This window comes from Eublepharis macularius, chromosome 4 (assembly GCF_028583425.1).
Source record: "Eublepharis macularius isolate TG4126 chromosome 4, MPM_Emac_v1.0, whole genome shotgun sequence".
Lineage (NCBI taxonomy): Eukaryota > Metazoa > Chordata > Lepidosauria > Squamata > Eublepharidae > Eublepharis > Eublepharis macularius.
In genome coordinates, this window is record NC_072793.1 from 85,026,007 (window position 1) to 85,051,681 (window position 25,675).

General features: G+C 38.7%; 1 protein-coding gene across 4 annotated transcripts in view; it reads left to right on the forward strand.

Annotated features, from left to right (window-relative positions):
* Positions 1-11,710: 11,710 nt before the first annotated feature.
* Positions 11,711-25,675, forward strand: part of GRIA1 (glutamate ionotropic receptor AMPA type subunit 1) — a 321,015-nt gene continuing 307,050 nt past the window's right edge. For all 4 annotated transcript variants that reach the window (XM_054975561.1, XM_054975560.1, XM_054975563.1 and 1 more), the window contains exons 1-2: positions 11,711-11,793; positions 13,802-13,939. In XM_054975561.1, coding sequence (XP_054831536.1) covers positions 11,712-11,793; positions 13,802-13,939 — 220 coding nt within the window. In that variant the 5' untranslated portion in view covers position 11,711. The remainder of the gene's footprint in view (positions 11,794-13,801; positions 13,940-25,675) is intronic.

Sequence of the window (25,675 nt, forward strand, 5' to 3'; positions counted from 1 at the left end):
AAGTTTTCTGCATTGCAGATTTGCTGAGATGCAGCAAATGGGGTGGAGGGCAGTAATCAGAAGACCAGCTGATTCCCCTTCTCTTTTCCCCATCTCAAATTGTCAGTTTGAGCTGCAGCAGAAGTTGTGGATTAGTGTAGGGGGTGGAAGATTTTTATTTTATCTCCACCTGAAATTAACAGTTTGGGCTAAGGAAAACAGGAGTGACTTGTTCCTATCCTCTGCAACCCAAAGGTTTCTTTACAACTTACACAGATGAGATCAGTTTCAAGAAAGCCCCAACCCATGTGACTGTAAACTTACTTTTAAAACTGTGGCGGGGCACAAATCATCTCCTGTGCATGGGCAAAAGCAAGAGGAGAGTCTTCGTACACTCCTCCCTATCCCCACATGCTTTAACTACTCAAAAAAAGTCCATGGGGGTAAGGCTATTTGCCATACTTTCTGGTTCCATGCATTTATCCAGGCATGATTAGACAATTTGGGAAGATCTGGGGAAGATCCATGAAACCATTAAGAGATGGGTTGGGTTTTTTCTCTAAGTCAAAATGGAATTTGTGTAATGAGTAAAGAGGATCCAAGCTGACAGTCAAACTGAGAGTTTCTGCTGAGAATAGGACTAGATTCCCCCTCCCTTGAAACTGACAGCTTGGGCTGCAGGAGATCTGCTTCTAGTCTCTCCAACTCAAGATCTCAGATTGGGGTGTATGGTAAGAGAAGCAGATTGCTACTTCCCAAAAGTTCTCATGGAAGGGGGGGGGGTAGAAGCAGATTTCTTTTCCATTACCCCCACACCTCACCACAAGCATCTCTCTGTGTTCCAATCTTGCTAGATTAGGGACAGGATCTTGGATAACAGGATGGAGAATTGACAGGTAATCTCATCTGAGAGTTGGCTTTTGATCTCCATTTCCAAAATTTTGCTAGGACCCTCCAAGATGGGGAGTCAGCAAGAAGTTTGGAAGGCAGTTTCTGTTCAGCAGCTGTTAAAGTTGTTGGTTGGGAGCTGAACAGATTGGGTGATGGGCTCGCTTTATTCGAGAGTCGAGACTGCCTAACGCAGGGACTTCCGGTTTGGGATTCATGGAGGTCTAACGCAGCTCCATTTGCGGAGCTGACCGGACTGCCGTTTTAACCGGCCGGAGGGGTGAAAATAACCCGCGGCCGACTGCTCTCAGGCGGGGAGCAGGCAAAGAACGCTCAAGACCCTAGGGTGAGCTAGATCTCGGATGAGGGGGGGCTCTACCCAAGGAGTCTCCCCCCCGATCCTTGAGGTCCCACCTTGCGACGGGTCGGCTATAATCTCTGCGGCAGTTTTGGGGCCAATTCGGCTGGCATAAGACCTACATACCCAAGCTTCGATCGGGGAGGGAAGTCGAGAGGAGAATCTAAGATCGAAACAGCGATTACAACCCGAGAAAGTTGAAGAGAAGGTAAAGATCGCTATCTCTTGAAACGGGACAGATTGATAAAAACAGAGAGGAAAGAAAGTAGACTTTTAAACTGCAACAGACTAGTGAAAAGGAGGTGAAGACTCGGCAGGAGTTGTATTTTAAAAGAGACTAAGTTTAAAGAAGTTATTACAAAAATCGGACTATTGTTTTGAATACCTGTGGTTTTGGAGCTGTGGGAAAAAGACACCATCGCGAGACCTGCTGTGGGAAGACGGGAGACAGGAAGTGAGTAACAACAATAGAGTGGCTGGAGGGAAGCGGCCCTTGCCGACGGACAGGAAGTAGGGAATCGCCATTTTTGAAAGGGGAAGGGTCGCGGCTTCAGCGGAAGAGGAAGTAGGCCATCTTGGATTACAATAACATAGGGAAACCATAGAGAAAAGACGCCCGACATTTTGGATACAAAAAATTAATTTTGGCAAAGATTGGGACATTTGAAAAAAAGGAAAACGTTTAATTATACGCCACGGAGCTAAGGAAGAGAGCAGATTCGTGGGAGCGAGCTAAAGCAAGCCCCACGATGTCGAAAAAAGAGTGGCAATCGGCAATAGAAAATTTGGACAAAAAACTTATAGACATGATGAAAGAACTTAAGGACACGAAATTGGAGCTTATTAAAGAGGTCAAAGAAGTTACACAGACAGTAAAGTCGGAGCTGTCAGAAGTGAAAAAAGGCGTGGAAACGATTAGTAGTGAATTACAAGGAACGCAGCAGAGAGTTAAAACAGTAGAAGACGCGATGGAGAATTTAATAGACACGCAACAAACAGAGATGAGACTGGTGAAGGGGAGGATGGCAGTTGCAGAAACTAAACACATGGAGAAGCAGCTTCGTTTTCGTGGTCTGCCAGAAGTGGAAGGGAAGTCAGCGCAAGAACAGATGACTGAGGTGTTGGCTGAATACCTGGGGAAGGAGGAGGAGGAAATTGTGGCTATCCTAGATGTGGCGTACCGTGTGAACTCGAGAATTGCAACCCAGAGGAAACTACCAAGGGATGTGATTGTGCAGTTTACAACTAGAAACATGAAAGAGAGGATTGTGACAAAACAATTTCAAGATCCATTGGAGATTGATGGCAAGACGATTATCATAATGAAGGAACTGCCCAGATCAGTGTTACTGGACAGGAAAAAATATAGAGTGCTAATTCAGACTTTGAAGGACATGAATATCAGGTACAGATGGGAGTTACCGGAAGGAGTGTCCTTTGAGTTTGGAGGGGCAAAAAAACGCATCAGATCTGAGCGGGAGATGGAGAGATTTATTAAGGACAATGAAAAAGACTTACCAACAAAACCATGAATATGGAGTGTAAAGTATTATCTTGGAATGTAAATGGACTAAACTCACCGAATAAGAGGAAAAATATTTTTCATTGGCTACTAAAACAAAAATGTGATATTGTTTGTTTGCAGGAGACCCATATTAGGAAACAGGATGTAAAATATTTAAAATCCAGAAAATTGGGCAAAGAATTTGTAGCGGCCTCCAACAAGAAAAAAAGAGGAGTGGTGTTGTACATAAAAGAGGAGCTGCAGCCAAAATTTGTTATGAGAGATGTGGAAGCTAGATTTGTAGCAGTGGAATGTAATTGGAATTTAAAGAGAGTGTTGGTAGTCGGACTTTATGCACCTAACGGTGCAAAGGAAAGCTTCTTTGAGGATTTAAGGAAGCATTTAGACGATCTTGTATATGACCAGATAATTCTTGCTGGAGATTTCAATGGAGTGACAGATTTGGAACTAGACAAAAAGACTACAACAGCACAAAAGAAAAGAGGACTATTGCCAAAGCTTTTTTTTGAGTTGATTCAACAAGAGACTCTCGAAGACGTATGGAGGAGAGAATATCCTAAAACCAGACAGTTTACTTTTTATTCTGCAAGGCATCTTACATTATCAAGAATTGATATGATCTGGGCCTCAAAGGACTTAGCGTTATGGACTAAGGAGGTAGAAATAATGCCGATGGTAGGCTCAGATCACAACCCAATTATGTGGAAATTTGGAAAAAGGAGAAAAAGGAAAGCCTGGAGAATAAATGAGGACTTGTTACAGGAAAGTGAGAATATGGAAATATTGAGAAGAGAGACAAAGTTTTTTATACAATACAACGTGAATAAAGAAGTACCAACCAGTAAAGTTTGGGACGCGTACAAGGCGGTTGTAAGGGGCATACTAATGGACTTAAATGGCAGAGCAAGGAAAAAGAAAGAGGAGAAAAGACAAGAGATTGAGGAGAAAATAAAGGCCAAAGAAGCACAGTTAAAAAAGAGACCAGGGAAAAAGAAAATACATCAGGAAATCAAAATTCTTCAAGAACAGCTAACAGCAATGAGTAATAAAGAATTGGAGTGGAACCTTAAAAGACTGAATCAAAAAGCGTTTGAGGGTGCTAATAAACCTGGGAAATATTTGGCATGGCAATTGAAGAAGAAAAGGGAAAAGAAAATAATAAATAAAATCTGCGAAGAAAATAAAACGTACCTGGAGCAGACTACCATTAGTAGAGCCTTTTATAAATTCTATGCTAAGCTGTATAATAAAAAAGAAGTAAACAAAGAATCAATAGCATCATATTTGGAGAAAACTAAACTTCCAGAGATCTCGGAAGCATGGAGAAATAAGTTGAACAGTGAAGTAACTGATGAGGAAATAAGTAAGGCAATACAATCCGCAAATCTAGGAAAGGCGCCAGGGCCAGATGGACTTACGGCTAAATTTTATAAGACAATGGCCAATGAACTGGCACCATTCCTAAAAGAGGTGATGAACGGAGTTTTTAGGGATCAAAGGATTCCAGACACTTGGAGTGAAGCGAATATATCATTGATCCCAAAAGAGGGCCAAGATCTGACTAACGTGAAAAATTACAGGCCTATATCACTACTTAACAATGACTATAAAATTTTTGCGAAGATATTGGCGGAGAGACTGAAGGGGTGGCTCTCGGAAGTCATAGAGGAAGAACAAGCAGGCTTTTTGCCAGACAGACAAATAAGAGACAATTTAAGGACAGTGATCAATGCTATTGAATACTATGACAAGCGTTGTGATAAAGAGGTTGGTTTCTTCTTTGTAGACGCTGAAAAAGCGTTTGACAATTTAAACTGGGATTTTTTGTTTGCCACTATGGAAAAGCTACAACTGGGAGAAAGATTCATCAGAGCAATTAAAGAAATTTATAGAGACCAGACTGCAGCAATTGTAGTTAATGATGAACTGACCAAGAAATTGACGATTAGTAAAGGAACAAGACAAGGTTGCCCGTTATCTCCATTGTTGTTCATTTTAGTATTGGAGATTCTGATGATACAAATACGACAAGATGAGGAAATACGAGGAATAAAAATAAAGGACTATTCATATAAGGTTAGAGCATTTGCAGATGACATAATGTTAATTGTAGAAGATCCATTGGAGAACATGCCAAAAGTGATAGATAAGATCAAGGAGTTTGGTGACTTGGCAGGTTTCTTCATTAACAAAAAGAAGTCAAAGATACTATGCAAAAACATGACTAAGCAGAAACAACAATTGTTAATGGAAACAACGGATTGCGAAGTAACCAGTAAGGTGAAATACTTGGGAGTTGAGCTGACTGCAAAAAATATAGATTTGTTCAAGAATAATTATGAAAAATTATGGACTCAGATAGAGAGAGACTTGATCAAATGGAATAGATTGAACTTGTCATGGTTGGGCAGGATTGCAGCAGTTAAGATGAATGTGTTACCAAGAGTAATGTTTTTGCTACAGACAATACCAATCATCAGAGACTCTAAACAATTTGAAAAATGGCAGAGGGAAATATCAGATTTTGTTTGGGCAGGCAAGAAGCCTCGAGTGAAAGTAAAAGTTCTACAAGATGCCAAGGAAAGAGGCGGAATGCAACTGCCCAACCTGAGACTTTATCATGATGCAATCTGCCTAGTTTGGTTAAAAGAGTGGATGACATTAAAGAATAAGAAACTATTTTTTGGATGGCACGCATACCTATGGCATGACAAAGTAAAGGTCAACTCGATGTTCCTGCATCATTTTGTAAGGAGAAGTTTATACACAATTTGGAAGAAGTACAGAATTTACTTACAAGAAGGAACCCCCTTGTGGGTAGTTCCATACGAGGTGATAGATCCGAGAGCTGTTGATAATGAACAACAATGTTTAACATACAAAGATATAACTAAAATTGAAGTATCTAAACTTAGAATAAAGACGCAAGAGGAACTATCACCTAATTATGATTGGTTCCAGTATAGACAGATTAGAGACTTATATAACTCGGACTCTGCAAAAGGGGGCATACGAACAGAGAACTCGGAACTAGAGCAGACCCTTCTTAAAGAAGACAGGAAAAGAATATCCAAGGTATACCAAGTACTGTTGAAATGGTATACAGAGGATGAGATAGTTAAAACACAGATGGTGAAATGGGCTATAAATTTCAATAAAGAAATAACAATGGAGGCATGGGAATACTTGTGGAAAACTACAATGAAGACAACATGTATTAATATTAAAGAGAACATTTACAAAATGATCTATCGTTGGTACATGACACCAAAGAAGATTGCGCTAGGGAACTTGAACACTTCTAATAAATGTTGGAAATGTAGGAAGCATGAGGGTTCCCTCTATCATATGTGGTGGTCGTGTGAGGTAGCTAGGCAGTTCTGGGGGGAAATAATAAGAGAAATGAGTGAAATTTTACAGTTTCAAATAAATAAGAACCCAGAACTCCTGCTGCTAAACTTGGGAATGGAGGGAATTCCAGCCCATCATAGGACGTTGATATTTTATATGACTGCAGCAGCTAGACTTTTGTATGCGCAGAAATGGAAAGTACAAGAAGTGCCAACTATTGAAGATTGGATCTACAAATTGCTGTATATGGCTGAAATGGATAAGATGACAAGAAAACTGAGAGATCTGGACTCAGGACAGTTTAACACAGACTGGGAGAAGCTGAAACAATATCTGGAGAAGAAGTGGGAGGTGGGAGGAAAACTGTGGCAGTTTGAGAACTACTGAATTACAATAAAAGTATAAAAGAGAGGGGTGACTTTACCGGGGGAGGAAGAGAAATGTGAATTTATAAGCAGTTAGATTAATTGATTGAGATATATATAGATATGCAAAGGTTAATTGATAGAATATTGATAGAGAATAATTAATGGTTTAAACATGAGGATTGAGTAATTAACAATATTTTCTTTCTTTGATAAGATTTATATGTACCAAACTGAATGTATAGAAGAGTTAAATCGACTGATTATGGGATGAGTTATATAGAAATACCATAAAAAGAAGAAATGAGTAATATATAGAGAACAAATCAAATTGTTTGATTTAAATGTGGGAAATTTTTATGGTTTATGATATATAGAAATATTCAAAACTGGAAAATGGGATAAATTGTTTATCTAAAGAAGTATAGTTTGGATGTATAATAAGTAAATGAGTTAAAGATGTACTGCTTAATATAATGGAGAATATATATTTGTTTTAGACAGAGGAAGTTAATAGAAGTAAGGGAAAAGGGACAGAGGGTGGGAAAGCTGTTGGAAGTCAACAAAAGGGGGGGAAAGGGAGGGGGTTAGAAACGAAAAATTAGGGGAAAATTGAATGTAATGTAAAAATATTAATGTTCTAACCCAATAAAATTTTAAAAAAAAAAAAAAAAAAAGAGACTGCCTAACGCAGTATGAACCATTGTCACAAATAGTCCCCAAGAAATTTGTGGCATCCCTGTTCAGAATGTATAGAAAAGTGTCTCTACAATGATTTTCATTTTAGGACATTATGACCTGCACATTAGAAAACAATGTCTCCAAAGTACAGCTACTTACAGTTTTCTTTCTGTAATAAAATTAAAGCAGTGGTACAAAATAGCCACATAAACTATAAAGGATGTAAATAAATAAAATTTTGTCTCAGACAGTAACGTACTAGGGTACTGCATAAAAAGACACCATGAAATTATTCTACCTTCCCTCAAAATAAAAATGCTCAGGGAAACATTGTTAAATGCTCTGGAGAGATACAATCCCTTCTTCTTTCCATGGAAAGGTAACCTAATAACATATAAATTGGTGTGATAAAGAGATTAATCTTAAACAAGATTACTCAAAACCCTACTGAAGTCTATTCAATGTGGTTATTTCCAGGAAAGTATCCTCTGGATTGCACTGCAAATATGCAAAAAACGGGGGGAGACTATAGGGAGAGTCTAACTCCGTCTTGTGTGAAACTGTACATAGGCTCTGGGTATTCAAAATAGGCTTGAGATGTTGTGAAATTCATTGATTTCTGAAATCACAAACAAATTTGGAGAGTTGAGGCCATTTTACTACTCTGAGATATATTGAAATTTGGCTTGGAGTTGTGAATACAACTCAGATACAATTTGTGTAGTTTTTGTCACAGAATTGCCAGTTCTATAGAAAGAATTTCTGTTGTGACCTACAGTCTCTTATTTTAAATCTCTCTGTTTACATATGGGAATTTAACATTTAGATAAATGGAAACTATCAGAAGTTATTGTATTTCCACCCTTACTGCATAGCAAATTGAATGAAAAAGTACTGATATAATACTATTTATTGTGTTAAGATGAAAACAATAGTGTTCTAGATTGTTTTTGATAAGTATATTATACAAATATCTCATTTTCCCCTACCTTGTCTTCAGCTTCCTTTTCTCTGCTTGCCACTGTGCCACACCAACTCCAGCATTCCTTCCCTCCCCACCTATTCATTTTGTCCTCCTGTTTTACCTACTACTTATACAATACCTTCTTACCTGCTGCCCACTCACTTGCTCACTTGGAACTCCCTGCTTGAAACTGACACCTCTCCTGCTTGCTTCACTTTTTCTCCACACTTCTATCAACCCTCACAGTTGGCACAAAGAAGTAGGTGGGCACAAGGAGGTACTCTAGAGCTGATCAAGTATGGAAGTCAAGCCAGAAGAGACTTCTTCTCAATTGCTCCAGATGGCTATCGTAGCCACATTTTAAGCAACACTTTCAGTTGCCCAAACTTTTTTTTACATCTACATATGCACAGATATTACTATTAACTTGGGACATTGTTATTCTAAATTATTCTTTTAAAAAACAGGTGGTTCTGAAAACTTTGAGGTCTTAAGATATTGCCTGCTGCTCCGGTTAAATGACTAAGTGAACAAACTGAAACTGAATCCTGACCAGACGGCGGTAACGTTGGTAGGGGAGGCTGGGGTCTTGAAGGACATTGTACTTCCCACTTTTTATGGGGTTCAGCTAACTCTTATTGACTCAGGGTTAAGCTACAAGTGATGCCAGACATGTGTCTTTTAACATATCAGGGATGCAATTTTACCTGGGAACCTTAGTTCAAAACAATGTTATGTCCCTAGCTTGCGAAAGGCAGGGGAGGGGAAGTGCTTTTCAAAGACAGTTTTCAAAGACAGAGCCATGTTAAATTAAAAAATAATAATAATAAAAAAGACAGAGCCATGTGAGATCACTGGGGGAGAGGGACTTTAAAATTGTTTTCTTGCAATCTCAGCGGAGAGATGAACTACCCGCTCTTCCCCTCCCCTGCCTCCCCATGCTAGAGACAGGGTCCTATATTCCTCTCTCCATTAAGATTGCCTCAACATGGGTCTGCCCTTTCGGGGTCAACCACCTAACTTATTTCACACGGTTGTTAAGAGGATAAAATGGAGGACAGGAAAATGATATAAGCCATCTTGAGTCCCCACTGGAGAGAAAGGGGGTGGTTATAAACGAAGTAAAACAAATAAATAAATCTATTTGCTGTATATATTATCCTGCTGCTGCTGTATTATTTTGTACTTATGTAATACCATTTTTATATACTGTATCTAATGATGTAATACCATTCTGAATCATTTTGAATATTCTATGCTTGTTTCAGAATTCTGTAAATATTGAACATTGCTTATTAAATATCTCATTCTAATAATCACATTGATTTACACTGTATAATCTGTCTTGCATCTCAGTGAGAAAAGCGGACTATAAATATAGTGAAATGAATAAACATCATTACCATTCTGAGACACTATCCTAACAAAGACATGGTCAGTCAACATTCACAGCAATACTATTACTGACCACAGAAGGATACTTGGTTTGAGCCCCTGAGGGAACACATCTAGAACATAAATGACATCCAAAGTCACAGAAGAAAGGAAAATTAAATATCTGGTGGCACCTTAAAGACTGACATTTTCCCCATCAAAAGTTTTCATGAATCAAAGCTCACTTAATCAGATTAATGTAGTGTATAATCCATGTGAAAAAAGAGAGAGTGACTGTGGAAATAGGATAGCAGACTATAGAAAAACCAGATGATGAAAATATGCTTCCACTCAAATTTTGACAAGAGAATGGAAAAGCTCAGTTGCGATTTCTCTGAGCCATAGACAAAAGAAACCACTTGAAGCTGAGCTGAAGAACATAAGTTTAGGCAAGGAAAAATTCTGCATAGCCCCTTCATCTTCAGATGGGGGTGGAGGGCATTGGTGAAATACCTGTTAGTGCAGCCAGGTCACCTGGATTTGCTTTCAGTACACTTGTGAGCCCCCAAACAAAACTACATTTTCCTCATTGGGGGAAAATATTCAGAGAGAATATGTGAGAGAAAATAATGTGACACTGTCAGGGATATTATTAGGGTACACTCTGTATCTGCCTCCTTTCCCTAAAGACTTCCCCCCGCACCTACCAGAGTAGTCCTGCCTCTTCATATGCATTTCCCAGTCCTAGGTTCTATTTCTTGGTCCCACTAGGATATGTGTGCTTCTCTTTTTTATCAAATTAAACAGAAGACTAATACAGCTACTCCTTCGGAATCATTTTAGTAATTTGTTTAAATGTTTGAAGTACATCCCTAGATTTATGATAAAGGATGAGACATAGGCATAAATACAGCCATAGATATGAATATAATAATTCCTTAACCCGCCAGAAGAAGTGCTGGCACAAGCTGCAGCATTTTGCAGACAACCAATGGATTGGACTGCTAGGACCCTGCACTTGACTTGAAAGGCTGGTTACCACTCATACTAACACAAATAATAAATAACAGCTGTTGAACTGTGCCCTCCTCCTTCATTCTGCATTTGCATTTACCAAATAAATGCTTGTGCTCTAAATGTTTCTAAATCCCAGAAGGGATGCGGAGAGTGGGAGGCAAAGCTGTTAACTGTAATACCGCTTGAACCTTTGAGACCATCATTGGAAAATGACTGCTTTTCCTCCCCACAGCCTCTCTTCCTTTCACATATACAGACACTGACACAGACGTGCGCGCACACACACTAAGGCTAAGGTATATATAATCGTTTGCAATACACACTCCTGACCATTATATAGCTCAAATTCCTTCACAATGAGACAAATAATAAAACACCTTTGAAGAAACCAGTTTGGGAAGTGCAGGTTAATTGTGGGCAGAGAAAGAGGAAAGAAAGCTCATCGAGAAAGGGGTGGGGGAGGGTCTTTTTAATTCCCCTAAGCAACTTTTTTGACCTTGTCTTCTGAAAATTATTCTTCCCCTCCCAGAGCAATTTGTTTTCATCCCACTCATTATTGTCTGAATGATCTGGACTGTAGCAAGTGACACTGAGCTAGCAGCCCTCAGATCCCACTAGCCAAGACATGTGGTCTGAAGACCTAATGATTGGTGACCAAAGAGCAGAGACTCTCAACAGAACTTTGCCACTTAAGGATTGGCAGCTGGGTACCAGTGGTCTTTTTGGGCTCTACCAAAAGCATTGTGGGGAAAGATTATGGTGTTCAGTATATGGTGAAGGAAGGAGACTACAGAAAGAAAGAAAGAAAGAAAGAAAGAAAGAAAGAAAGAAAGAAAGAAAGAAAGAAAGAAAGAAAGAAAGAAAGAAAGAAAGAAAGAAAAATGAAAGGGAAATGAGCTTGACGGAAGAGTCCTCCGTATATGAGAGAGGGGGGGGGGAGAGAGAGACAGTGTAGTGTGTGAGGGAGGGAGGGAAGGAGAGGAGGGGGGCTGTGGATGAGAAAGGGTTTCTCTCTCTCCCTCAGAGCTCAGTTAATCCTGCTGTCAGTTGGTGTTAAGGCAGCGATCTAAGCGCTGGATTCCAAGAGAAAGAGACACACAGCACAGTAGACGGAAGAGAGGACCCCAAAAAGAAAGAAACCTGCAGAGGGGGAAATACTAAAATCTATGCTTGGACCTGGGCTTCTTTCTCGCCAATGCAAAAGGGAATATGCAGCACATTTTTGCCTTCTTCTGCACCAGTTTCCTAGGGGCAGTGTTGGGGGTCAATTTCCCCAGCAACATCCAGATAGGTGAGTGTGAAGCGGCTTCCTTTCCTCTTAGCAACGCGTTTCCTCGGCGGGTACCGGGCGCGTGTGCGCGAATTGTTGAACCCATTCCTCGCCTCCATTCGCAAAGAAAGACTATGGATCTGGCAGGCTGCATGGCATGGTTTCGCGGTGTGGAGGGGATAGGGGATGTCTATTCCTCCTTGTGGCTCCCGAGCCACAAGGAGGAGAAAAGGAAAGCCTGCGCTTCAAGTGCTTCTGAAATGGAGGCAGCTCAGCATTTCTCTTCCTGGGAAATTCCTAAATATAGGGCTCGTCGCTTTATTCAGTGTGGGATTCTAGTGAAAGACACGTTGTCTTTCTTTCCTGGAATGGTTTCTCATGTCTCGAGGTGGAGGCACTGGATAGGGAAAGCAGTTCCCTCGCTCCTTTGTTGTTGCTGTTAAACAAAAGCAGAGCGATGCCCGGAAAGACGGAGCAGTCAGCCTCTCGCCGAGGCTTTCCTGCAATTTCCTTTGCATTAGCCTTGTCCCTCAGCATTTCGGTGCCCCTGCCCCCGTCCATACACACACACAGCTTTTTGATTATATTTGTTTTTCAATCCTGCATCTTCCTTCTCCTCGCTGCTGTTTGCACTGCCGGTCGCTGGCTCTCATCTTTGGAGTAAACGCAACTCCTGGGCTAGCCCCACTTGCTGGATCGACGCTTTTATTACAGTTTACGTTCCCTTGCTTATATGCTCGATTTCTGTATCTCTTCTGCATCTCCCCGTGAAACTGAAGTGAACCGGGGAAATAAGCAGACTGCCATTTCTTTTGCCTTCCTTGGCAACAGCAGATGCCTAACTGTGATGCCCCCTCCCTTTTGGTGCACAATTTCTCCTCTAGAGCAGCAGGAATTGTGCACACTGTTGAACGTGCAGGAGGTATTCTGCTTAGTACTAAGCTACTCTCCCTTGCTTGCAACTGGAAGATTGATGATGATGATGATGATGATGATGATGATGATGATGATGATGATGTTTTGTTCTACCAGACCACTAACTCTATGCTTGTTTGCACATTTCAGAAGTGATATTCTTCTGATTTTCTACCAAACTCAATATACAATGAAACACATATCAAATTAGATGGACAGGTCTATCTTTTAATTAGACTCCACTGTATAACTATTGTACTCTTGATTATCTAGCTGCACTATTCTGTATTTTTTTAAAAGTCCCATGATTACAGTATTTTAATAAGCACCCCCATCCCAGAGTCAAGTTTCTGGGTAGCCTTCACATCATCTGAACAGAATTCTTGATATAGCTAATATTTTTCCTGAACTGGACATGCCCTACTAAAGAAAGTGAACCTCTCTATGCAATAGATCTGGCCATTCCTCTCTTCCCAGTGTCCAAAGCCAGGTACAGTTTGAACAAGTAGACATTTGCCTTCCTTTGTTCATCACCTTTTAGTTTGACAACAACTTGTTGAGTAAACATCTGATCAGCATGGGCAAATGTGTCAGATCTAGGTCTTGTATAAAGGGAAAGAAAATGCTAATCTCCCTTGGGTAGGTTAATTAAAAAGCCAGTCTCTTTCTCTTACATCTTTAAACCATAAAGTGCTATCAGAAAATGAAGCCGAAGGCCAATGGTCCCAGTTCCTCATAGGTATGCATCACTCTTCATTCCTGATAATAGTAAGATGAATTGATGATCTGGTGTTTTGTATTATGTAATAATCATGCTGCACAGTATATCAAAACCAATTTCATGCATCTCACTCCTTGATTTTGATGAAGGTGCTAGCCCATGAAAGCTGATGACACAATGCATTCATTAATCTTAAAGGTGACAAAGAACCCTGTTTTTCTTTTGTTACAATAGACTGTTGTACCTGCCTTTCTGGGAAAGTTTGGAGAAGTTTTGGTACTAAGTTGGAATATTCCATTTTGTTGAAGTAGAGTTGAAAATGCCTGCATAATTTAATGTAAAATTTACAATCCCCATCCACCCATCTTCTTTCTTATTTCCTTCTTTCTCCAGGGGGATTATTTCCTACTCAACAATCCCAAGAACATGCAGCTTTTATGTTTGCATTGTCTCAATTCACAGAGCCCCCCAAGCTGTCTCCCCAGATTGACATTGTGAATATTAGTGACAGCTTTGAAATGACCTACACCTGTAAGTAACACCTATCTACAGGCCAACTTTTGCCTCTCTTTGCTCTTTTTTCTTCCTTTATACTGTCTGATCATCTGTCTGAAGCGAGGAACTCACGTAGCGGTTGATGTTTTGAAATTAAAACTCTCCATCAAGATCTGGGTAATAAAATTTTACATGAGAAATTCCCCCCACAAGTTTCTATGGTTAATTTATTTAAAGATTTAGATTAGTTTTTCTCACTGCATTGTTTTTATCATCCCTTCCCCCAATTACCTCCATAGTTTTAGGATTTTTCAGCATATGGTTTTATCGTAGAGCAGCTGTGTGACAATTACAGAGCAGAAAAGGAAAGTGGATAAATGAATTATTCTATGTATTTTTCATAGTCATCCAGCAATGTTTTATATAAACAAAAATTAAGCAACTACCCATTATCTAGGTGACCAGAAGTTCATAAATGGTCAGATCCAAAGCTAGAAATATAAACAATTATAAAAGCAACATGAGAGGTCTGCTCCTAAGCGGTTATTCTTAGATTTATTTGGAGAAGTTAAAAATGTTTCTGATACTCAAAATGCACCAAGCCTTTTATAAGAAAGCTTAGTACAGAAAATTGTTCCAGAAATCAGCATGGTGGATGGTTTCATATGATACTGGCAGGGTGAAAGTCAAAATAATATTTAGCATTACAATCTCAAGATTAGGGGCCATGAAATGTATGAAAGAAATAAAAAAATTCTGCAGTAAAAAATGGGGAAATAGTGTTATCTTTTGGTCTTTCGGAATATGTGCTGTGGTCTCAGGGTTGATTTGATACCAAAGGCTTGTTGTAGTTCAAACCCAGTAGACATTAAATATGTAGGAACCATCTGTGGTATTTGGATCTTTGGGTACTAGATGTTCTCAAGTACTGATCTAAAAGTGGAATGATTTTAGTTTCTTTTTAAATTTTGTCCCTGATATCTATCCCTCCATTCCTGTGCTTCAGCAGATGAGAACCACTGCTATGTATATAGATTTCTTTCTGTATCTTATGGCATATTATTAGTAAAATACAAAACAGAAACACTTCCATCTTGTTACTGCAGTTACTGTTCAGATGGGTTCAGATTGCACTTACAAAAGACAGTGGAATGCAGGAATGAAAGGAGCATGATTTTAAGTCAGAAGACAAATCAGAAACAAACATCTTTGACAGAATTCCATTGCAGTTTTTTGATGGAGAGTGTGAAAGGTTTGACTTGCTGGATACAAGGCAAATGTATGGCAGAGTCAAATCCAGACAAATCCCATGGGGATACTATGGAGTTGTAAAGAGCAGGGAAATTAGCTACTTCCAGCAAAAACAGAGCTGTTAAGAGGATGTTATGGCTGAGAACAAGGTTCTGAATAGTTTTACCTTCAAAATAATTCTTGTTTATCATCTGAGCTCTACTAGTTTGTTGGCAAGGTAAACTGATGATATCATCATCTGAGCAGGTCAGAAGCTTATATAGTATTATTCTACCTGATGGTGGATTTGGTTTGATAGGGCTTCCCAGTTTCCCACGTTTTATGATTCTGTGTCCTTAGATATCCTTAAATAATCAACATAAAATGAGATTGTGATCACAAAGATAAACTGAAAGAAAACCATCTTGCCTTCCCTCTCAGATCTAATGGGGGAAAAAAATTATTGGCTTTACATTATTGTTAGGTTTTATCAAGAACACTTTGCCCTACATGAGACATGCAGTTCAACTGCAATTATTCTTATTTTCTTAAATAAAGAGCTTTCAGCATTTTGTTCTCTGTAACTACCAAGTGCCGCATTTTACTTATAAGCAATCTGATTCCTCTTCTTTTCCTTCCACTTAATGTTTCATCAATAAAGCAGGTGATGGACGGACTACAGTTGTACCTCTAACAATCAGTCCAGAAGTCTGTACCACCCCAAATCTCTGTCTTCCTTTACTCTCTTCCTATACCTATGGGGAAAGTCACATACATTTCTTTTTGTTGCAGTGAATATGAGCCCCAGTTGACTTGAAGAGCTATTTCTTCACAAAATGTGATGTCAGTGTTATGTCCAAACAAACATGGTTCATTCCTATAGCAGTACAGAACACATTCTTGATTTTTTGTAACACGAATTACCTTCAACATCAAGGTCAATGATTTCCACCCCCCCTCCAGTTATGAATAAAGCAAGCAGCTCATGTACCAGGAACAATTACATGATGTCTCATGATGGATGTTACAAGAGAAGGATAGGGATCCACAATCTTAGATTTCTCTTTTAACATTAATACTGGAACGGGGGGGGGGGGGGATCAATAGGCAAGAAATGGATGCTTGTTTAACCTTTCCTCACCCCCAATTTCCCCTGCAAATGCTGAAGAGGATTTGTTCCCACCGCCCCCACCTAAGTTGGGCTCTGAAACTAGAAGGGAGTCTAGCTGCAGATAAACAGCCCCCTGGGGGGAGAATTAGTGTCATAGGAGGAAGTATCTATGTTTCCACTACCCACTTCTCTCCCGAATGAACTCCCACCCTTTCATGGTGAGCATGGGATTAGGGACCATGCATTTGCTGATATAACATCTAGTTTGGTTCTCAGAATTTTGAAATGGAGTCCTGCCGTCAGCAGCAACCTTCACAACCTCATGCAAGAACCCATTCTGGCATGCTTGTTAGCACCCCTGTGACAACAAGCACTAATAATTATTGCCACAAATGAGAAGTGAAAGTTTAGAATCCGCATGAAATCAAAAATCTAAGGTCATGTTTTCATAACTCTTCAAAGTAACTGATGACAGTGAAATGGAACTGAATGATGCAGATAGGGAAGCAGCTTGTAACCATGTGTTTTCTTTGCCCAAGTGTGGCAATTTTGCATGTAGCAGAAGTTTATGAAAAGAAATCACAAATGGTGAAATGGCAGCACTTGGTGAAAAAAGGCATCCACTGCCCTCTAGCAGGTTATGATAAAATAGATCTGGGAGTGATGTACAGCAGAAATGATATTCATATCAAAAAAGCAATAAAACATAAATAAGTATAAAGTATTAAATGATATGAATTGTATAAATAAAATATAGTTTGATTTCCATAGCAATGAATAACATATCCTAAAAGATTATATGTAAATACAATGTAAGCGTCTATCTGCCATGAAGTTCATGGGTGACCTTGGGCAGCAACCTCCTTGGTCTAACCTCCCTTCCAGGGTTTTTGCGAGGGGAAAGAGGAACAGAGGAGAACCCCATATGCTGGTAAGAGTGTCTTAGAGGGAGCTTTATGTTCTCATTCTGAATTCGCTTTCTTGATCCCTTGTGACACCCTTCCTCATACAGCCAAACGTTTTTTGCTGTGTGTAATATCATTATTATTAGTAGGAAAAATAAAAACTTATGTTAAAATAAAAATACAATAATAAATTAATAAATATTCAACATCCATGGATATATATTGATTTTAACATAGCAACTATGGTCTAGATGGGTTTCTGGAAGTAGATAAAACAGTCTTATAAATTTACATGATTTAAGAAAAATTGCTTTTACATGAAGAATTATTTTTATTGCAGAGACATTAGAATTCATGTACTTTGAGAACTTTAAGCTCATGATTCAGATATGAAACAACATCTTCCACAGATGTAACTTTTACGGTGTAGAAAATGACTGTTATTTTGAATTCGTAAGATAAAAATTACTGTTCATTTATATACTGCTCTTCTGGACAGATGAGCGCCCACCCAGAGCAATGAACAAAGTCAGTATCATTAGTCCCACCATATGACTGGGGAGCTGGGGCTGAGAGGAGTAACGTAATCAAGGCTACCTGCTGAGTTCATGGCAGTTGTGAGATCTGAACAACAGAAATCACACATAAACATTATATAAACATTATAAAATGAGAACAAAAGAAATGGACCTGCCTGTCCATTTGTATAACAGGTTTGAGTTCAGTAGACCCTTAAAGACCAACAAGAGTTTCCAGGTTATAAATTTTTGAGAGTTAAGCTCACTTTGTCAGACTCTTGAAAGGTTCTACCCCAGAAAATCTTGTTGGTCTTAAAGGTGTTACTAAACTTGAATTTGCTCTTCTACTGCAGACCAACACAGCTATCCACCTAACAGAGCTGAATCAAAAAGGAAAGTATTTCATCCAGCATTTTATCTATTCCTCCAAAACTATTCCTCTTTTGGTGATTTGGGGGAAGAGGAATTTCAATTTCTACAGCAGAAATGAGGCATTTCTTGATACACGAGAGCCCAAACTCAGTGACAGCATTCCGTAACAAATTCATTCACAGCCTTAAACTGATGCAGCTTTAGCATCATTTTTTGTTTCAAGCAGGTCTTCCATGAACTGTCAGCTGTGATGTCAACATGTTACCAAATTTAAAAAGTGATGATCTCATTGATGGAAAATATGCATAGTACAGAATAAAGATAATGTGTCCTACGTAAGCACTGTTCTGAATTAACTTTCTTGATCCTTTGTGACATCCTTCATCATATAGCTAAATGTTGTTTGCTGTATGTAACAGCATCACCACTAGTAGGAAAAATAAAAACTTATATTAAAATAAAATGGTGCTGATAGAGCAGCAGTTGATCAGAGTTGCTGCTTGTGAAACAGCAAACAAACTGGAGCAAGGTAACATTTGGGCCCCTATCAGGGACATGGGTAGTGGGAGGGAGGATCTGGCTCGTCACTGTAGTTTGTGATTTGTTTAGCCATCTGTAGCTAATTTAAAATACAGCATGGATGGAAACCCTTTGAAAAAATGTTGCAAGTCTTATAAAAAACTTTTTGCTTTTGTGAAATTCCTCAGATGTTTGCCTTATTTGTATTGGGGGGGGAATCAACATTTCCCTTCTCTAGAGCCAAATATAGTATCAAATCAAGCCTGGTTTCATTAAATGCAGTGCATCTGCTATTTGTTTGTAGTGTGCTATGGTCTCAATTGTATAGATTGTTGAGATTAGTGAATAGGCAGTCTTCCTTTTGTGAAAGGCATTAGGTCTCTTCATCCCTTTCAAGCTGGACTTGATGATTATGTACACTAATCACATACATTTTTTTCTCAATTTGAAATTTGGCTAGGCTGTCCAATAGCCAATATAATGATAATTAAAATAGAACTTACATGGAAGAATTAGTGCAAGACCTTCCTTGTATTCTATTTCTAACTCACTGATGCCTTGCTTTTCAGCTTTAAAATCACCTTGTAGATGAAAGACATAGTAGGCACACATTAATATTTCCAATTGCAGATTTAAATGTATTACAATTAAACCATTATTCTGTTTTGCATGAAGAAAGCTTCTCTGTTGATAAACATACATTGGTCGCTATTTCTGAGGATGGCACTGCTGTAATTTATTCCAATGGTAATCAATTAAAATGCAGTTTTGTAATTAAACTTCCTTGAGCTCAGTTGTGCAATACTATGTAAATTTTGTGTATTATGCTTGCTTATCCCAGGAGTGCCATAAAAGCAACTGAAATCATGTTTCCATAGGCTGCAATGCTGCACAGTTAAGCCACTGAAGTCTATTACATTTGGGCAACCTGTATACAGGGCTTCAGCCAAAGCGAACTGGACTCCACATGCTATTTAATGAAAGAAATGCCTATTGGACATGAACAGATTTCATTATTTAATACACAGGTGAAATATGGTTATTATAATAATAAAACATTGAATGAGATCATCTCCCTTTAGATGCAGTATGGAAAAGGAATATTCTAAAAACTGGAAGAACGTGAATTGAGCTTAATTAAAATCCCTGGGTTTCATATTCAGTATCTGTGACTACTGAGGTCTAAAGGTCAATAAACCTCAGGTTTTCTTTAAAGCTTTTGTAAGTCTTATGCACATAAGTAAAATGTCAGAAAGTGAAAGGGAACTGCACAGACACATGTGAAGATGTGAAGTGTATTGCAGCCACTGCAGGATCCTCTAGGGGGAAGCTCCCAGTTGGTTTTGGTTTTCTTTAGATCACAAAATTCCAAACACAGGTATAAAATTCAGCTGACTGTATAATTTGTGCCAAACTGTCCAACAGTTGATGGGTAATGGACCTCATGTGTTCTGTTGTCTGGCCAAGAGCTGGCAATCAGAGCAATATGCATAAAGGATGATACTGGTTCATTTATTTTTATTTATTTATTTATTTATTTATATTTCTTTGTAAAGAAATATATACAAAAGGCAAACATAATATTATTTTTAAATTCTTAGTCAAGTTCCACCTGTTCTATAATTAAGAATTTCTTCTATTTATATCAGTGATTTAACTTGATATACAACTTCTATATCATCTCTGGAAATCAAACCACCCCAACTTACCATTAAATCTGATATTGCCCTTATAAAGAGTACAGGCCTCTTAAAAAGTAGAATTAGTTTAAGTGGGTTAATCTGCTTACCAGTGCCAAAAGTCCAGTGTTATATTTTAATTACTGATCAGAGGTCTCTAAGAGAAAGGTCTGTGTTTGCAAATTTCTTCAGGCATTTTTAGTAGACCCACCAATCAAACTGTCTTGCTCTGACATAACCCCTGTCTCTATCTACAACTATGAACATGTCCAATTCTTCAGAAAATAGAAGACCATACAATAATTCTCTAAATCAACAAATTACCTGAGGAGGTTAAATGGGTCTGAGATAGATTTTTGTCTTACCATTAGCATTCCAGAATCTTCTCAGCATAACACATCTCAAAATGATACAGCACATTACATACCACAGCAGACCCCTTTCTGTTTGCTCAGTGTGTCAGTCATTATTCCTCACACCAGCTGCCTTTGTTCGATTTCCTCTATTCTGCTCTTTAAATGTCATTGCCAATCAATCCCTCCAGCAAGATATTTTTGCTTACTAATTTCCCCCACTGTGCCTTTCATCCTGAGCTGCTGAAAACAACACCCATTCTCACTTAATTCCTTGCATAACCTAAACCTGTAGTCCAAGAAAAGGAAGTAGAATGTACACTCCACAAATTGAATTGATCGCTTTGAGAGAGTGATGACAGGAGGGAAGACACATATAAATCACTCAGGCTGTGCTTTTGCCACATAATCTCCTCTCCCCTCCCTTTAGACAATGTGCAGTAGAGCAAAAAGACTTATGTCTAAGGTTAGTAAGTAATATGTTGCTGATGACAGGATTCTCAAGTGGGTGAAGAGAGCTCTGACTCTCCATTAATAACTGGAGTCTTGGAGTTGTAACAGAAAAAGATATACACCTGTTAATGGATGACAGGCAGTGAACACCATGAACTGGAGCTAATTTTATAGAAGTGGGCTCATATCAAGATTCAAAGTTATTTAACACTTTTAGAAATCTCATGGTATTTTATGTAAGACAAAGTAAACATAAGATCAAATTCAGTAGACATTGTACCAGTGGTTACAAGCTGTCATGTTTCTACAGAATTCTAATCATTACAGCTACAGATAATGTTAGGCTTTCTATATGTCAGATGTGACCAGATGCGTTTAACAATGTGGAGAAAGATGTTCATACCAACAATAAATGCCATTCAGTCCATGTCAGTGCTATAACATTGCAACAAAGAATTACTATTAACTCACTAACAGCAGTTCCTAGATACACCCAAAGAGACTATAGAATACAAGGTAAGACTTGGCTGTGGATTAGTTCATATACATGCAATTTCTGATGCAGATACCACTGAGTTTCATCAGTCAAAATAATAATTAAAACTGTGTTCCAGCTGTGGATCCTCTTTATTATAGGTGTGTTCTAGCTTCACTTTAATCAAACCAAAACATTTACAGTTCCTCTACCTGGCTCAATAATTCAGGAAGTCAGTGTTTAGCCAATTCAGCTATTGTGGTGATTATGAGTGTTTGTCACACAGTGCATGATACAGTGTTTAATTGGGTGAATAAATGCTAATAAATTCAGAACTGGGACTTGAACAAGTAAAACATCTATAATTCAGCTAATGAAGGTCCAAATAATTGGATGCAGTAATAAGGATGAGGACAGATAGGCATTCTGTTAAGGAAAAGAACACACATTTCTCTGAAAATGAATGCTTCAGAACACAGTGAATTCAGGTTAAAACTACTTCTGCCTAACTTTAGTATACATCTATCTACACCATCCATAACTATACATCCATACTAAATAGAGATAAATTAATGTGGATATTCAATGGCAATTTCATTACATTAGGAGTTTCCAATTCAATAAACGGGACTGCTGATTAATATAAACAAGAATATTATATATAAACACTTTTCCATTATACCTTACTTTTAATCTTAATGAATTTGATGAAACCAACTCAAAAGTTGCGGTCAACACAGAAATGTTAGTCTTTTAGGCAAGATCAGCACCACAGAAGGTGGACAGCAGCAAATAGAAATCCAGGTATTCCTGCAATAAAATGTAGCTCAGAACAGAAATATATAACTTTGCCTGTTGCTAGATATGGACATAAATTTAAGGGGAAAGCCATGATATATAAGAAGTATTCTTGGATCTCAGGTATTCGAGTGGACAACCACACGCTCTGTATGAGCTTTCATTTTCTCCCAGGAGAGAAATACCAAGAAGGCTTCTACTACCCTTCAGAGAGGAAATGATGGATGAGATCTTGAATAGGTTTATTTGACATCGGGCATTGAGCTAATTCTTATCTAAATGAATATGAGTTAGATGAGCTATGGGTCTAATTTAGTGACATTTCCCATGCTGTAAAAGGTTTGTAGCAAAAACTTGGCTCTCTATAAGATTACTGGAAATTGCTATTTGAAGATTTTGGTATAGATTTCAGATGTTATAGGGGCATATTATGTTCTTATTTCATGTATGGTATCTGATATTGTCTTTCTAAATATTTCAATGTTTTGATCTATTGCTCTTTTTATAAATTGTATTTTAATAAGGAATGCATAAGCAATTTAATAGGGCCTATTACGAGTGCATGTTCCAGTTCATGCACTATGTGAGCCATTAGACACTTGCATCCATTACTTGCTTGCATATTGGGGAGGGGAGAACACAAGTTATGAAATCTGAAGGAGGGATTTGCTTTTAAGACGTATTTATCAAATTTACATCCTTAAGAGGAGAGGGAAAGGTATGGAGTTTATTGCAAGCTGAGGAAAGGAAACAGAAATCACTGAGGTACAGCATTAGACAACAAACAAGAAGCTTTCTGATATTACTGTATTTCAAAGGACCACGTCTGCTGGGATAAGCTGAAAATGAGAAACAGGCCTGGCCTACTGGGATTTCAGGGGACATTCTATGTACAGAAAGTGATTAATGTATTTAATGAACTACTAAAAGAAGCAATAGATATGAAACCACAACCAGACACACTAAAGAATGACAAAGAATGTCATTCTAGGCTGCAAATTCAGTAGCAAAACCCTACCTGGCAGAGTTGGATACATAGCTCCTAGTCTGCCCCCACTGTTTTGAACATAGTCAACAGCTTTCCTGTTAACTAAATTTCAGTAAACTGAATATCTAATAAGCTAAATTTAACAAGCAGCTCAGTTTTGAATCTTATATGGCACCGTTACTCAGAACTGTTATAGCCTACTCAAGACCCATCTGCATACTTATCCAGGGATTGCAATCAATATAATAGCATTCCTGTGATACAGTGAATGCTGCCTGTGCTTAAGTTCCTGGATTCAAAGTGCAATCCTAAACAGAGTTACACACTTCATTGTAAATGGAGTGTGTAACTCTGTGTAGAATTGCACTGTAAACCTCTGGCAGTTCCAGTGAAACGACAAGAGAGGGGGTAAAGACCTTAACTGAGATTTTGGGAGGCTATGGCCAGTCAGAATAAACCTAGATGGACCAATGAATGATTTGGCTCATGATGGCAGCTACATATGTTTGAAGAACACTGACCTGATCATCCCTGAATGCTGAACAGATCAACCAATGGAGTGCAACAGAGCAGTTTTCCCAAGAGGCAGGCAAGGACTTGATATGTATCCGTGTCAGGAAAAATATCCGCCAGTAGACACAATGCCTTTTAAATCTAGTAATAGAGATGTAGAATCCAGCATCAAGATTCTGCTTGGAATGCTGATTCTGCTGATAACTGTTTGAAGACCTAGTTGTTCTTACAATGGCTGCTGCCATTTTCACAAGGAGATTCTTTAGACTAGAAGGTCTTTATTTTAACTGTCAGAAGAGGGAAGGAACTGAATGGCTGCATAGGAATGTACTAGTTCTAAACATGTTTCCTGTAGATTTGAGAATTTGATAGCAAAACAAAACTGCAAACAAGTTATTTCCTGAACATGATTAGCAAGTGTGATATCTAAACTTTCTTTCTAAAATAGCACTATGGATCACTGTGGTCGGAAACATCAACCATCAAAACAGTTGCATCGGCATCCTGTATTTATGAGTACCATGCTTACTGAAGACAATCTGTCCTTTCACTAATGTTTATTCATATATAGCTCACATGTCTTGTCACCTCATCAGATGGGTGAGGGAAAGCCCAAAGCTTATCACTGGCATCGATTAATTGCTTCAAGCAAACAGCAAATAGAAAATCATCAAGTGCATCTTTAAAACTTTTCTGGAAGTATTTAGGTTAAGCCTTTATAGCCCAATTTTATACATATTTCCTCTGAAGCAAGTCCCAGTGTTCAGTGGACATAATTCCAAGTATCTGTGTTTAAGCTTGCCATTTAATTTACACTTATTTGGAAATAAGCTCCATTAACAATTCCATACTAAACAGAGAAACACTCTGCTAAGTTCATTGGTTAATGGCCTTAGAAAGCTATAACTCTGCTTAGGAGTGCCCTGAGAATTCAGTGGTGATTATGGCTGGCTAAAAATGCAGAGAACTGGGCCATGAATGGACAAGACAGATCTTCCCACCCACATGAAAAATGTCCCCAGTTTGTAGAAAAATCTGAAATCTAAAAAAAAAAAATGGGTTTTTTAAAAACCCAAAATGATAAAAGGAGCTCCTGCAGGTTTAACAAGATGCCTTTTTAAAACAAGGAGCCAGTTTGGTGTAGTGGTTAAGAGTGCAGGACTGTAATCTGGAGAACTGGGTTTGATTTCCCACTCCTCCACTTGAAGCCAGCTGGGTGACCTTGGGTCAGTCACAGCTTCTAGGAGCTCTCTCAGCCCCACCCACCTCACAGGGTATTTGTTGCTGTGGGAATAATAATGACATACGTTGTAAACTGCTCTGAGTGGGTGTTAAGCCATCCGGAAGGACAGTATATAAATCAAATGTTGTTTATTATTATTATTATTCAGTGGCCATTGTCAGGCAAATACAACAGCATTTAGGCCTTGGTTTCTGTCAGGGGAAGGGCTCTTTCTGTTTTGGCCTTTGAGGGGGACCCACTGGGGCTAGGCTCAGTAACAACCACCAGGCAACTTGATACTACCTGACTTGAGTGCTTGCTACTGTTCAACAGTATCCCTTTCCCAAAAGCTAATGTTGTCTAGTGAACTGGTTAGAGTTTCAGAGTAGGATATGGGAAACTCAAGATTGAATCCCTACTCTGCTGTGGAGGCTCACTGGATGACTTTTATCTAATCACACATTTGCAGCCTAACATATCTATCATGGTTGTTGTGAGGATAGTATGGAGGCAGGAGAATGATGTAAGCTGCTTTGGGTCCCTATTGTGGAGAAACACAGTGTATAAATGAAGTAAATTAATACATATAGATGAAAGTGGGGGCAGATAAAAGGTAAGTTATTTAATGGGTTTGAA